Below are 15,161 nucleotides of genomic sequence, written 5' to 3'. Positions count from 1 at the left end.
CTGAGATGGTCGAGTGGGGAGATTTTTTTTTATTTGGACGTTTGGCATGGAATGACCCAATTGTGTTGCAATCTGGCTATCGGGGAACATTCGTCGAAAGAGCAGGCTGGCATCTTCGGATGATTCAAAAGAATAATGCGAATTGACCACCTTCAGTGCCCACATTACCTCCGCAGTTAGGACTTCATTTTTCGTTACAGAATCGGTTATCGACGCCTGCTTGGTAGCCGACAAGAGAGACATGCTGCTTGGCGTAGCAGTTGCCCTCGCTGTTGTGATAGGGGTTGCTGTAGCTTCGCTAGTAGCAGTGCTCTGTTTGCTTCCTTTGGCATGGCTCGTTAATGGTTAATGCCGCCTCTCCCGTGTTTGAAATGTCGAATGTTTTGCCACCACACAACCTACATTTTGCTCGTCCCGGGTTTTCGTCTGTTTTAACCCATGACATGTACTTTTCCATTTGTAGCCAAGCATGGTTAAATCTAGACTTCCCTGGCATTATCCCGTCCGCTTCCCTGAGTTACTGTTGCTATGGCCACCGAATTTTTCAGTTAGTATGAGAGCGTATGCCTGCTAATATTTTGAGCGTATTTCTTTTAAAAGCATTGTAGGTACACCTGGAATGGTCCATTGTGTTTCACTTCAATCAGTAACTTGCGTGTGATTTCACCCGGAAGTTACGTCAAGCTTTACCTGTAATAAAAAGGCAACCTGATGCGACTTTAACCACGCCCCCTTTAGCTTGAACAAAAGGAACGTCTTTTCCAGATGTTCTCTCTCTCTTCGCCGGCCTTCCAGCCAGGCGCACCCGTCTCTCTGTCGGCGCCCACCTGGCTAGCACGTCTTCACCTCTCTCCCTCCGGGCATCGTCCGCGAGGAGCAAGCCGTCTTGACCTCTCCTCACCTCCAGCAACGCGTGAGCACACCGTCAACCGGTGAACAACCAACTCTCTTTGTTCTCACTTCTTACGGCCGACACATGCCTAAGATCTCGCAGTCAACTGACTGCTAAGTGAGACGAAGTAAGTTTAGCGAAAGCAGCTAACAATAGACCTGCTAGCTAACTCTACCCAACGGGAACAGAAGGCAACTGCAACGTTCTGAGCGATCAAATCCTCCGACCTAAACTGCAGTAAAACAGAGACATCACAGCAAGGACAACTTTCTCCAGCTACGGACGGCATCATCTCTTCTCTGCCGTTTCAACATCGGACTCGCCAGCACGACCCTTTTCATAAAGGACTGATAACTCTGACATTAACTGGGCATTTAGCTATCCTAGCTATTCACAACCTGCATAAGACTGTTTACATGCCATTGTTCATGTGTTTCATATGTTTTGTTTACTGAACGTAACTGTTTATATATTTTCATTGTTAGTTGGTAGTTGGCTTCGCCACACCATCTGGGTTATCGTTAGGATTGCTTCTCAGACACATCGGGTCTTGCATGCATCACTAACCATTTCCCTCTTTTCTAACATGGCATCTTAATCGCGCACGATTACATATACATTGGCCTTCACATAGCCACACACGCGAAGAGAATACTCGAACTTCGCGCTGCATATAGGCTCGCCCTTGTTCACATCACATGTATGTTCGCGTACGTGCACACACATGCACGCGGAACTACGGTGATCAAACAAAGGAACACACACACACATTCTTTCTGGCGCGCTCCTAACAGCGCAACCCCGAGCCCACCGGCTTACACACACACACACACACACACACACACACACACACACACACACACACACACACACACACACATCCCCACATTCCTTCAATTCATTGGTTAGTTACATTTAGCTAGATTACATATTGTGTGTTATTTCTTATCATTGTGTAAATAAATACTTTGATTTATATACGCTGGTTTATTTAATGTTACACAAGAATGGACGTTGCCAACCTCTTCTATTCAGAATTCTAATGACCTTCAACCATACTATTAGTAAGGTAACTTTGGTTGTAGTTATTAATTTATTTATTTATTAATTATTAATTATTAATCAGAGTTCCAAATTGATAGTATAATATATTTTATGAGACTGATATATTTAACGAGACTGATGTGTGGATTATCTTTACTTTGACCACCGTGAAGGACCCTACACTTTGTGTGGCGCCCCCTAGGTGTTCAACTTAATTGATCTGCCTTTGTGTTGAATGGTTGATGCCTGTCCAATCGGGTGAGACTACCAACATATTGTTGCTGTTGCAAGGACAGCACCAGTGTGTCTTGGTGGCCCTCGCAAAGACGGTATCACAATTTACATACAATTGCACTCACATTCACCCGGCTCCTGCTCACAGGGTAAGTTACCTACATAGTCTGGTACTCCCATGTGAGGCTGGTACCAATTTCACCTACAGCATATTAATTATTTAAAACTCAGCGTAAATAGCCTTGAAAATATGAATATAACACATTTCCATGACTTTTCCAAAACTTTTGGGATTACATTTTTTTCAAGCACTTTTCCAGGCCTGGAAATGACCATTTTAAAATTCCATGACTTTTCCAGGTTTTTCATGACCGTACGAACCCTGGATGAGGTACACATTTTCACAATAAAGTGCATTTAACTGCCTCATTCATAATCTCATTTCTGTCTGAAACTGTTTTAGGAGAAATATCTGTGATTAAATTGGTACATATCTGAAACAACAATGTGATCACATCTAGGTCTCCTGCACCTAGAAAGATCTATCGTTGAGAACTGAAATGTGGGTTTATTAATTTATCAGAAACTTTAATTCAAAGCAATTTACAGTATGATACAGATGTACATTTTCACTGGCATGTGTGCTCCCTGGGCATCGAACCCTTGGCCTACAGAACCACTGTATAAACATATAGCCTAAAGTTTATAAACATATACATACTGATTGCTGCTGATGTGGCTTGTGCTGATGTGGCACAGTGCTTAGATGCGTGAACACTGTGTGCCTGGATTGTGTACCCAGTTTGTGTGCTTAGTGAATCTGTGACTAGTGAATCTGTGCTTAGTGCTTCTATGCCCTGAGCAATGTGCCCAGTAGAATTGGGCCTAGTTGAATGTAGCACTTCAAGGGCGTTTGTCGTTGTGATTTATGTTGGTTTATTTCACCAAGACACGCCTTAGAAAAGTGGTCGACAATAACTGGAATAACAGTGTTTCCCTGCGAGGGGGAGACCTGTAATAAAGTCCAATATAGATGTCGGACCAGGGTTGCTTGGGGATGGGTAAGGGGTGAAGGAAACCATTGGGGGTGCGGGGGGGTGTAAGGGGACTCTTACTCTGGACACAGACAGGGCAAGCAGCAACAAAACATTTCACATCCGCACAAGCGGAGAAGAAGGCACAAGGGTGGAGTTTGCCATCTGCCGGATTCTGGGAGAGCACAGCACCCACTGCCAAATCTGAAGCATCAACCTCAACCATAAAGGGGAGAGAGGGGTCAGGTAAGGTCAGGATAGGCGCAGAAGAAAACCTCACCTTTAGATCCCGGAAGGCCCGCTCTGCCTCTGGGAGCCAAACAAAAGGACCAGACTTCTTCTTGGTGAGATTGGCCAAGGGGGTGGCAGCAGCACTGAGGTTTCTAATAAACTTCCTATAAAAATTGGCAAAGCCAATGAAGCGTTGCACCTCCTTGACCAAGGAGGGTTGAGGCCAATCCCGGACAGCCTGAGTCTTCTTTTGGATCCATGAGGAGATTCCCCTTGGACAAAATCCGAATGTCATCCAAGTAGACAAAGACAAACCGATTTAACTTCTCCCTCAGAACCTCATTAATGAGCGCCTGGAAGAGAGGCGCATTCGTTAAGCCAAATGGCAAGATGAGGTATTCATAATGGCCTGCAGGTGTGTTGAAGGCTATTTTCTACTTGTCTCCTTCCCTGATCCGGACCAAGTGGTAGGCGTTACGGAGGTCCAATTTGGTGAAGACCGTAGCCCCGTCAAGGAGTTCAAAAGCAGTGTACATTAAGGGTAAGGGGTAACGGTTCTTTACAGTGACCTTTTTCAAGCCCCAATAATCGATACACGGTCTGAAGATGCCGTCCTTCTACACAACAAAAAATTATCCGGCACCGGCAGGGGAAGACGAGGGGCGAATTATTCTGGCTGTAAGGGTTGTAATTGGATTCAAACTCATGGAGATGTTAGACTCAGTTGCAGAGACAGAGACAGAGAAGTTTCGATCAGATTAGTTCAAACTTAAGTCTTTACTTGAGAGCAAAAAATTCAATGTAAATCCAGACAAGGAAAACACAGGCTGGGCAGTTACATAGTTCCAACAAAAGGTATACAAAACAGGTAACAAAGACCTCAGGAAAAAAGACTCGAAACAGGTAACAAAGGTTCTCAGGAAAGACAAAAGCTCCAACTCACACAACGTGACCACAGGGTGCCAAATCAAGACTGAGCAACACACAAAATACCAGGCGGCTTGTAAAGGAAAGCAAACAAGACTCAGGTGAACACAATAACACAATGACGACATTAGTGACAAGAATCAACACCTGTGACCAGCAAGAGGAACACTGACGGCACACTCACACGGTTGCGTTGGAATGCGTTGATCCGTCAAGGTTGATGGATCCCCATTCACTTTGAATGGGGTGACGTCATCCGTTGCCGAACTGAATTATGGCTCTGTTGGGTTTCGTTGCGATGCGTTGCATGCGTTGCTTGCGGCAAGAGTTGAACATGTTTGAACTGTTCAAGAGCCAACGCATGCGTCAGCCAATCAAATTGCCTTTCATGCATAACTGACAGCACAGGTGCTAGCCAATCAAATTGCGTTTATGCTCACTCCTAAAGAGCGCGAAGCTAAAAAGAAAAAAAAAGATGCCGGACCAAACTCCGTAGATGGTGGTATTTGTACCTAAAAGTTGTTTGTTTGACTTTTTTTTGCTTAGATTTTTTTAAAGTTACAGAGAAATAGACACTGTACAATGTAAAAACCCTGTTATTGTAACTGAAAAATACGTCTGATAGTATTTTCGAAGGTGTCTGAGCCACCTAATAATGTTAGCATACTACTACTCACAAGGTAAACAGCTTGCTAGCGGCGTGATTGGTTTGTTGACCAGACAATCTAACTATAACGTCTCCGTTATCAACACAACCCCATGCGCCAGACTCCTCCTCCCTCATCCGTTGGATTGCAACGCACACGTCTGAGTAGTGCCTGAGAGCCCCAAATTGTTTGCAGTCCAAGAAATCCTGACAACAACAGACATGTGAAGTTCCCTGAGTGTGCAAGTCTGGAGATCTGAATTGGCCGTTCGAGTGTGAAGAAGGAAAATCTGCATATGACTGATGGAGGGAGCCTATCCAATAAGTAAAATATGCACTGACTGCATTCACAGAGGCAGAGAAACCAATAGTGACTCTAGTAACGAGATGTAGATTGACTACTGTGACAAGGACATGGCTTCTTCATGTGGCTATCACTCACACACCCACAGCTGCTAGTATTCTCAGTCTTCAGAGCGGCAGAGCAAAAGAAGGATTGGGCTGAAACAGCCATATTTGATTTTTTATTTATAGTAGTTCTTCAGAGGGAGATGGTTCAGTGCATCCCTGATTGGCTGAAAGATGTGAAGAGGTGTCCCTATAAAAAACTGCACACCTCTTCACGAGGTTTAAACAGGTGTCCAGCAAAGACAGTCTGCAAAGATAAAAGGAAAAATATAGCAGAATATGGATTCAAAGAAATATAGACTGATGAAACTAAATATATAATTGGTTAAGTGATTAAAAACCATAATGCTGAAAAGCTTACCCTTTATAAAATTCAACAAGGAAATCACACATTTTCATGAAACACTGGTGTACGAAACACACACTGTAAAGATGACTGTACCTGAGGTGAATGGAGTATTGTGTAAATGTCATGTTTAGCCCGTCTCTAGCTATACTGCAATTAAGCATGGTGGTAAAAATAGATTGATACAAAAGCCCTGTGGCAACAAGGTGTAGAAGAATCAACACTAAGGAAGTATATGTAAATTAAAATGCTATTGTTCAATAGCATCTTCTGAATTTTGTTACCCTCCTGTGAAATACAGATTCATGTGAACTACAGATTAAAATATGTCAAAAGCCTGCGAGAGTTTCAAAGAGGGGTGTGATATTCTTAGTGGCCCAATATAAGCCAAGGATCCAGCACCAGGACTGTCAGTAGCAAGGTCGGCCAGCTCCTGGGGAACACACAAAGAAGAGGCTCTTCTCTCTGTGGTGGAACTACTATCTAGCAAGGAACACAAAAGGCAGAAACATGAGAGGCTCCTCACACTCCCAGAAGTCCCTGTCGGTGAGCAACTCCAGCAGTGTGCGGGTGCAAAGTCCATCTCCTTCCCGCTGTAAGGGATCCTCCTACAGCCGCGGTCGTAATGGGTACCAGGGTGGTGTGTCTGCTGTTGAGGTTGGCACAGAGATCCACCAGCAGCATGCAAACGAGAAGGAGGAAATGCATGAGGTGAATGTTCGCTTTGCCGGTTACATTGGGAAGGTGCAGGCCCTGGAACTGAGGAATGCCCAGCTGCAGGCAGAGCTGGCCGCACTGCAGGGCCGTTTCAAGGGAGGCCCTGGTGGGCTCGGAGAAGAGTATGAGATCAAGTTCAAGGAGATGAGGGACCTGATTGAGGCCCTGACTGCACAAAAGGGCGCAGCTGACATTGAGAGGGGTTACATCGAGGAGGAGATAGACGTGTGGAGGCTCAAACTGGAGGAGGAGATGGCCCTCAAAGGTAAGCTGAGATGGATGAGCTAGAACTAGAACCTTGCTGGTTTATTAATCAGTATTATAGCAAATGGGTCATACCCATCAATACTGTTACCTAGCACCATTCAGTATATACTTTGGTCTTTGGTTGCTACAACTAGAAAACAATGAAGCAATAGTCCAAGTGATATTACGAGGTGGTAAGCCAAGAGCAACTAAGATGTGAGGTCTTATAGCTCCTCTAGTGTCTAGAGTTGCCAGCTCTACAACAATGCAGTGCAATGCTGACTATCTCTTACCCAATCTGTAATTCCAGAGGCGGCTGAGATGATCCTGCTAGAGTTCCGTCAGGATGTGGATAATGCCACGCTGCAGAAAGCCGACCTGGAGAGGTGTGTGGAACAGCTGCTGGCCGAGATTGAGTTCTTGAAGAAGCTGCATGAGGAAGAGGTGGCTCTTCTCATGAAGCAGATTGAGGATTCCAAGGTCACTGTGGAGCTGGACTCAAACCGGCCTGACCTGGCTGCCTACCTGCGAAACATGCGTGCTGACATTGAGGCAGTGGCTGCTCGCAATGTCCAGGAGGCAGAGAAGTGGTACAAGGGCAAATTCGACACACTGAAACAAACAGCCGGCAAACATGAGGACCAGATGAAGACCATGAAGGACGAGATCACTACTTTCCACAATCAAGTGACTGAACTGCAGAATCAGATTGATGGCCTGAGAGCCAGTAATTCTGCTCTGGAAGCACAGCTGGAAGGCATGGAGGCAAATCACCAAGACAAGGTGGCAGGACTGGAGGACATCATTGATCAACTGGAGAACCAGCTCTGTGAGACCAAGATGGAGATGAGCAAATACATGCAGGACTATCAAGAGCTGCTGCACATCAAGCTGAAGCTCGATGCTGAGATCGCCACCTACAGGAAACTGCTGGAAAGCGAGGAGAAGAGACTGGGAATCTCTACAGAAGGTAAGGCACCCATACTTAACTACATCCAACGTTACTGGCATAGAAGCTTTTTTGAGTTCAATGCTTACCGTCTGTATCTTATAATATATGTATAATATTTTTAACAAATATTTTTGATGACCTGAACTGAGTTATAGCTTCAAACCAGAACTCCTCTGGAAAAGCTATTTTGAATGCCCACAGAACCAATTTACTCTTTTGGTCACCTATATTCAAAGTGAATTGTGCAGAGGACAGTCTTTCCCATTACCAATTCTGTTGTGCTCCAGACATGATTAGAATCAGCATGGCATGAAATATTAATGTTACTGTGCTTATTGCCTCCACAGGCGAGAGCCACCCAGCCATCCAGGAATGAGCCTAAGGACCTCCACCCCTCCCAGGACACTCCATGCCTGTCTGTCATTCCCAGAGACCCAACACTGCAGCGCACCCATGTCCTGCTATGCCCTGGCTAACTCACCCGTCTGGGGAACCCACATTCCTTACGCCATTTTGAGTAACAGCTAAGATGAGTTTGATGTGAAGGTGCTCCCAGGTGCTACTTAAAATAAAGCTGGACTTGAGTGCAATCCTACAGTTTCTACAGTGTTTTCGTGCTTGGGTGTATGTGTGTGATTTGGGTTTGGCAGGACAAACAGGACATTATACCAGGGTGCTGATTTAGTGCATCTGCAGCCACTTCCACATATTTCAAATGAACTTCTAAACACAGTCAACATATCCCTCTGCAATCATGTCTAAACTGGAAATTCATACAATTATTGGTATTGCACAGTACAACTGGCTGGAACTGTACAGCAAACACAAACTCAAAGGAAAGATAAGACCATACTTATTATTGTTAAAAAATCTGAAAAGCTCTCGACTCAGTTGCTAGCGTACCAACTGATCCCACCTCACTGGTCTTACAAACTTGTGTCTCTCTGTGATAACATGTGGACAAAATGTGTGTGGGAGCAATTACAGAAAATACTGGCATTTAATTTCTGAACCAATCAAAATTCCTCCTGAAAGCAGATTTTGAAGGAGGTTGGAATGTCTTTGGCTAAACAAACAGGGAAATGCAGAGGATAAGGGTTGGTTTTAAAGGAAAAGCGCTCAGGCATAGCTTGCATACCTTCAACACACACATTTTTCATTTGATATATGTGAGAAGGTGAATTTCCCCCCTTCTCACAGAGACGCACTAGTGAGGAGTTTGGCCCTTATGTGGGGTGAACTCCCCCACCACAATGGTTGGGTCCGCGCGCCCCCACAACAGTGGTTGGCTCCAAGTAGAGCTATTTGGACAAATTTGGCCAAGTGGCCAGCCTATTTAAAGGGTGCCTCGTGCAAGGATTAAGAGAGTTCCCCAGGGGAGTGTGATAAATCCAATTTAGTATAATGATTAATGATATACTTGAGAAACTTGGGAATAACATTGATGGTCTGCTTCATGCTGATGATGCTGTTATATGGAAGAGGGGAAAGAATTTTGAAAAAAATATTCAAGTTCTAAAACAATGGGGAGTGGACTGGGGTTTTAAGTTTTCTATTAAAAAATTATTATGTATTTCACATGGAAGAAAGTACCTGGAAATCTGAAAATTATGCTCTATAATCAACCACTTGAAAGAGGAGAGACGTTCAAATATACAGGGGTTTGGTTTTAATGATAAACTTTTATGGAAATTTCATATTGAATATATTTAAACAAAGTGTAAAAAGGTAATTAACCTGATGAAGATGGTTACTGGTCATTACTGGGGAGCAGATAGACTTGATTTAAGTCTAATAAAGATAGAGACCATGCAAAGATGGCAAGATGAATGGGAATCTGATGCTAGACAGTATCATAAAGTACAGAGTCAGGTAAGAGGGTAGAGTCTCCTCATTGGGTTTTAACAGAAGAGAGGAAGTGGTATATACCAGAATAAGACGAGGTCATACAGGTCTTAATTCCATACTAAAGATGATAGGAAAGGGTAATGGCTTATGTGCTGAATGTAATGTTAAGGAAGATTGAACATGTTATTTTTAATTGTAAGAAATATGATAATTTCAGAATGAAGTGGCAAGAGGTCGAAGCTGAAAATGGTAGGCTTATAAATGATATTCTAGAAAAGCAAGGTATGCAACAAGACGGAAGCAAAACTTTTATTATGTTTCTGGATGATAATAAAAATTAAAATAATGTATTTTTTTATTTTAAATAATAGTCTAGCCTTGCCATAAGTCCCTTTACACACTCCTGTATTGTAGGTGGCGGTATACGCTAATATCGCTGTAACCCGCCAGAAAGAAGAAGAAGAAGAGGAAGGATTAAGAGAGAGCTTTTGAGAGAGCTTGGAGAAAGCATTGACAGAGCATTGAGAAGGAATAAGCATAGAAAACACTTACCTGTTGCAAGGTGAAGTGAAAGACAGTGTTTAGATGTGTGAACACTGTGTGTCTGGTTTGTGTGACTAGTGAATCCGTGATTAGTGCATCTGTGCCTAGAGAAATGTGCCCAGTAGAATTGTGCCTAGTTGAATGTAGTACTTCAAGGGTGTTTGTCGTTGTGATTTATGTTGGTTTATTTTGTGGGCACATGTTTGGGGGCTAATACTGGAGTCCCCTAGCCTGACGATGTCATACTCATAATTCTAGTCAGAATATGAGTCTGATACTGCTCCATTGGGCTGTGATTATGGGGCGTGTTTCAACCGAACCAGGAAAAAAAATGCCTCTTCGCTCAATTGGATATTCCTACAACCAATCAGAGCAACGCAGTATGACCATGACGTAGACCATCGGGGCCAGCTGATACATTTGACTTTTACCGGATCCCGTAGGAAGGACGGCAAAAACATCTTTTCGATCGACAAATGCCTTGATCGCGTTTCTCTGTTCCTCTTTCAAAATGAATGCGCTGTAGATGTCTTCTAAAACAGACTCTAATCTACACATTTCAGCTCTCCAGTGGTAGCCATGTTTGTTGAAAACTAATTCAACCCAAACGCTCTTTGGTGACGTGGTTGATTACGTTACTGTTGATCATCTGTCCATCATCGTATAAAGCCCGCCCTGACAATTTGATTGGTCTGGTCAAGTTTTTGGTCGGGCATATTTTCTCCCCAACAGAGCAATGCCAGACCGAACTTCCCGACCTAAAATGTTGTGGGCGGGGATACGTTCGTCTGGCATCCAGGCTAGGAGTCCCCCTGTTAAATAAAAAGAAATATTTTTGTATAAAAGAAGGCACCATCTCCTGCACGTTCTTCCCCATCTTCACCACCAAGTCCAGTCACCACATCCCCCAAAAAAGTGGGTGGCCGCTTCGGTCCCTCACAATATATTTCAGAAAATTGCGTTCTTCACAATACATAGTGAAAAATAATGAAAACTTTTCAACACCGAGCCAAACAAGATGGCCCAGTGTCTAGTTATCATCTCAGCCAAAAAAACTCTTTAAAAAAACTCTGTCTTAGTCCACCCACATAGCTGTATACCTGTATGTGTCTATAGCTGTTTTGTGAGCCAGCATCCATCGTACCCTTGGCCTACAGAACCACTGTCTAGGCATATAGCCCAAAGTTTATGAACATACATACTCATTGCTGCTGTTATGGCATCCAGTATTCCGTCATAGGCCGAACACTGAGGCCAAGGCCTTTAACTCCTTAACTCCTCCTCTCAGGTATGACGTAAGCGATCCATATAAATACTGTTGAATCATCTGCAGACGTGTTCAGGCTAGACCTATAGTGTGTTTGTCAATTTCAACATTGGTCAAATATAATGATGTAAGAAGTCTCAGACTTAATAACAACAAACATGTGAAATCCCCTGAGTGTGCAAGTCTGAAGATCTGAATTGGCCGTTCGAGTGTGAAGAAGGAAAACCTGCATATGACTGATGGAGGGGACCTATGCAATAAGTAAAATATGCACAGACTGCATTCACAGAGGCCGAGAAACCAATAGTGATTCTAGTGACGAGAATGTAGATTGACTACTGTGACAAGGACATGGCTTCTTCATGTGGCTATCACTCACACACCCACAGCTGCTAGTATTCTCAGTCTTCAGAGCAGCAGAGCAAAAGAAGGGTTGGGCTGAAACAACCACATTTGATTTTTTTTTTTTAATAATAGTTCTTCAGAAGGAGATGGTCCAGTGCAACCCTGATTGGCTGAAAGAACAAAGACAATATGCAAAGATAAAAGGAAAAATGTAGCAGAATATGGATTAAAAGAAATCAATCAAACTGATAAAACTAAATAATTAATTGATTAAGTGATTAAAAACCATAATGCTGAAAAGCTTACCCTTTATAAAAATTCAACAAGGAAATCATACATTTTCATGAAGCACTGGTGTACGAAACACACATTGTAAAGATGACTGTACCTGGGGTGAATGGAGTATTGTGTGAATGTCATGTTTAGCCCATCTCTAGCTATACTGCAATTAAGCATGGTGGTAAAAAAAGATTGATACAAAAGCCCTGTGGCAACAAGGTGTAGAAGAATCAACACAAAGGAAGTATATGTAAATTAAAATTATATTGTTCAATAGCATCTTCTGAATTTTGATAGCCTCTTGTGAAATACAGATTTCTGTGACAGATTAAAACATGTCAAAACCCTGCCAGGGTTTCAAAGAGGGGTGTGAGATTCTTAGTGGCCCTATATAAGCCAAGGATCCAGCACCAGGACAGTCAGTAGCAAGGTCGGCCAGCTGCTGAGGAACACACAAAGAAGAGGCCCTTCTCTCTGTGGTGGAACTACTATCTAGCAAGCAACAGAAAAGGCCCGGGAACAGTCAGTAACATGAGAGGCTCCTCACACTCCCAGAAGTCCCTATCGGTGAGCAACTCCAGCAGGGTGCGGGTGCAAAGTCCATCTCCTTCCCGCTGTAAGGGATCCTCCTACAGCCGCGGTCGTAATGGGTACCAGGGTGGTGTGTCTGCTGTTGAGGTTGGCACAGAGATCCACCAGCAGCATGCAAACGAGAAGGAGGAAATGCATGAGGTGAATGTTCGCTTTGCCGGTTACATTGGGAAGGTGCAGGCCCTGGAACTGAGGAATGGCCAGCTGCAGGCAGAGCTGGCCGCACTGCAGGGCCGCTTCAAGGGAGGCCCTGGTGGTCTCGGAGAAGAGTATGAGATCAAGTTCAAGGAGATGAGGGACCTGATTGAGGCCCTGACTGCACAAAAGGGCGCAGCTGACATTGAGAGGGGTTACATCGAGGAGGAGATAGACGTGTGGAGGCTCAAACTGGAGGAGGAGATGGCCCTCAAAGGTAAGCTGAGATGGATGAGCTAGAACTAGAACCTTGCTGGTTTATTAATCAGTATAATAGCAAATGGGTCATACCCATCAATACTGTTACCTAGCATCATTCAGTATATACTTTGGTCTTTGGCTGCTAAAATTAGAAAACAATGAAGCAATAGTCCAAGTGATATTACGAGGTGGTAAGCCAAGAGCAACTAAGATGTGAGGTGTTATAGCTTTTCTAGTGTCTAGAGTTGCCAGCTCTACAACGATGCAGTGCAATGCTGACTATCTCTTACCCAATCTGTAATTCCAGAGGCGGCTGAGATGATCCTGCTAGAGTTCCGTCAGGATGTGGATAATGCCACGCTGCAGAAAGCCGACCTGGAGAGGTGTGTGGAACAGCTGCTGGCCGAGATTGAGTTCTTGAAGAAGCTGCATGAGGAAGAGGTGGCTCTTCTCATGAAGCAGATTGAGGATTCCAAGGTCACTGTGGAGCTGGACTCAAACCGGCCTGACCTGGCTGCCTACCTGCGCAACATGCGTGCTGAGATTGAGGCCGTGGCTGCTCGCAATGTCCAGGAGGCAGAGAAGTTGTACAAGGGCAAATTCGACACACTGAAACAAACAGCTGGCAAACATGAGGACCAGATGAAGACCATGAAGGACGAGATCACCACCTTCCACAGTCAGGTGACTGAACTGCAGAATCAGATTGATGGCCTGAGAGCCAGTAATTCTGCTCTGGAAGCGCAGCTGGAAGGCATGGAGGCAAATCACCAAGACAAGGTGGCAGGACTGGAGGACATCATTGATCAACTGGAGAACCAGCTCTGTGAGACCAAGATGGAGATGAGCAAATACATGCAGGACTACCAAGAGCTGCTGCACATCAAGCTGAAGCTCGATGCTGAGATCGCCACCTACAGGAAACTGCTGGAAAGCGAGGAGAAGAGACTGGGAATCTCTACAGAAGGTAAGGCACCCATACTTAACTACATCCAACATTACTGTTTGGCATAGAAGCTTTTTCGACTTCCATGCTTAGGGTCTGTATTTTAGGATCTTACCATTTTCCCACTCCAATATATAATGGACAAATATTTTTGACGACCTGAATTGAGTTACAGCTTCAAACCAGAACTCCTCTGGAAAAGCTATTTTGAATGGCCACAGAACCAATTTACTCTTTTGGTCACCTATATTCAAAGTGAATTGAGCAGAGGACAGTCTTTCCCATTACCACTTCTGTTGTGCTCCAGACATGATTAGAATCAGCAAAGCATGAAATAATAATGTTACCGTGCTTATTGCCTCCACAGGCGAGAGCCACCCAGCCATCCAGGAATCTGCCTAAGGACCTCCACCCCTCCCAGGACACTCCATGCCTGTCTGTCATTCCCAGAGACCCAACACTGCAGCGCACCCATGTCCTGTTATGCTCTGGCTAACTCGACTGTCTGGGGAACCCACATTCCTTACGCCATTTTGAGTAACAGCTAAGATGAGTTTGATGTGAAGGTGTTCCCAGGTGCTACTTAAAATAAAGCTGGACGTTAGTGCACTCCTACAGTTTCTACAGTGTTTTCGTGCTTGGGTGTATGTGTGTGATTTGGGTGTCGCAGGACAAACAGGACATTATAGCAGGGTTGCTGATTTAGTGCATCTGCAGCCACTTCCACATATTTCAAATGAACTTCTAAACACACCACAGTCAACATGTCCTTCTGCAACCATGTCTTAACTGGAATTTCATACAATTACTGGTATTGCACAGTACAACTTGCTGGAACTGTACAGCAAACACAAACTCAAAGGACAGATAAGACCATGCCTAATATGGTTAAAATATCTGAATAGCTCTCCACTCAGTTGCTGGCGTACCAACTGATCCCACCTTACTGGTCTTACGAACGTGTGTCTCTCTGTGATAACATGTGGACAAAATGTGTGTGGGAGCAATTACAGAAAATACTGGCATTTGAAGTTTCTGAACCAATCAAAATTCCTTCTGAACGCAGACCTTGAAGGAGATTGGAATGTCTTTGGCTAAACATACAGGGAAATGCAGAGGATAAGGATAGGATTTAAAGGAAAAGCTCTCAGGCATAGCTTGTGTACCTTCAACACACACATTTTTCATTTGATATATGTGAGAAGGTGAATTTCCCCCCTTCTCACGTGACACACTGGTGAGGAGTTTGGCCCTGATGTGGGGTTAACT

The 15,161-nt window shown here is 44.1% G+C and overlaps 2 protein-coding genes across 2 annotated transcripts; both read left to right on the top strand.

The window, feature by feature from the left end:
- The first annotated feature begins 6,272 nt into the window (after positions 1 to 6,272).
- On the top strand, positions 6,273 to 8,053 carry LOC116222856 (vimentin-like). Its single transcript, XM_042709415.1, has 3 exons — positions 6,273 to 6,744; positions 7,036 to 7,695; positions 8,025 to 8,053. Exons 1-3 carry the CDS (start codon positions 6,273 to 6,275, stop codon positions 8,051 to 8,053), a joined length of 1,161 nt encoding a protein of 386 aa, XP_042565349.1.
- A 4,005-nt stretch (positions 8,054 to 12,058) lies between these two features.
- Positions 12,059 to 14,294, top strand: LOC116222855 (glial fibrillary acidic protein-like). Its single transcript, XM_031577869.1, has 4 exons — positions 12,059 to 12,073; positions 12,386 to 12,962; positions 13,254 to 13,913; positions 14,260 to 14,294. The coding sequence occupies exons 1-4, from the start codon at positions 12,059 to 12,061 to the stop codon at positions 14,292 to 14,294; spliced, it is 1,287 nt and encodes a 428-aa protein (XP_031433729.1).
- The last annotated feature ends 867 nt before the right edge of the window (positions 14,295 to 15,161 follow it).

The sequence above is a fragment of the Clupea harengus genome, chromosome 12 (assembly GCF_900700415.2).
Source record: "Clupea harengus chromosome 12, Ch_v2.0.2, whole genome shotgun sequence".
NCBI classification, from domain to species: Eukaryota; Metazoa; Chordata; class Actinopteri; order Clupeiformes; family Clupeidae; genus Clupea; species Clupea harengus.
The sequence above is the reverse complement of the archived record's forward strand: the minus strand, read 5'-3'. Positions and strand labels throughout refer to the sequence as shown.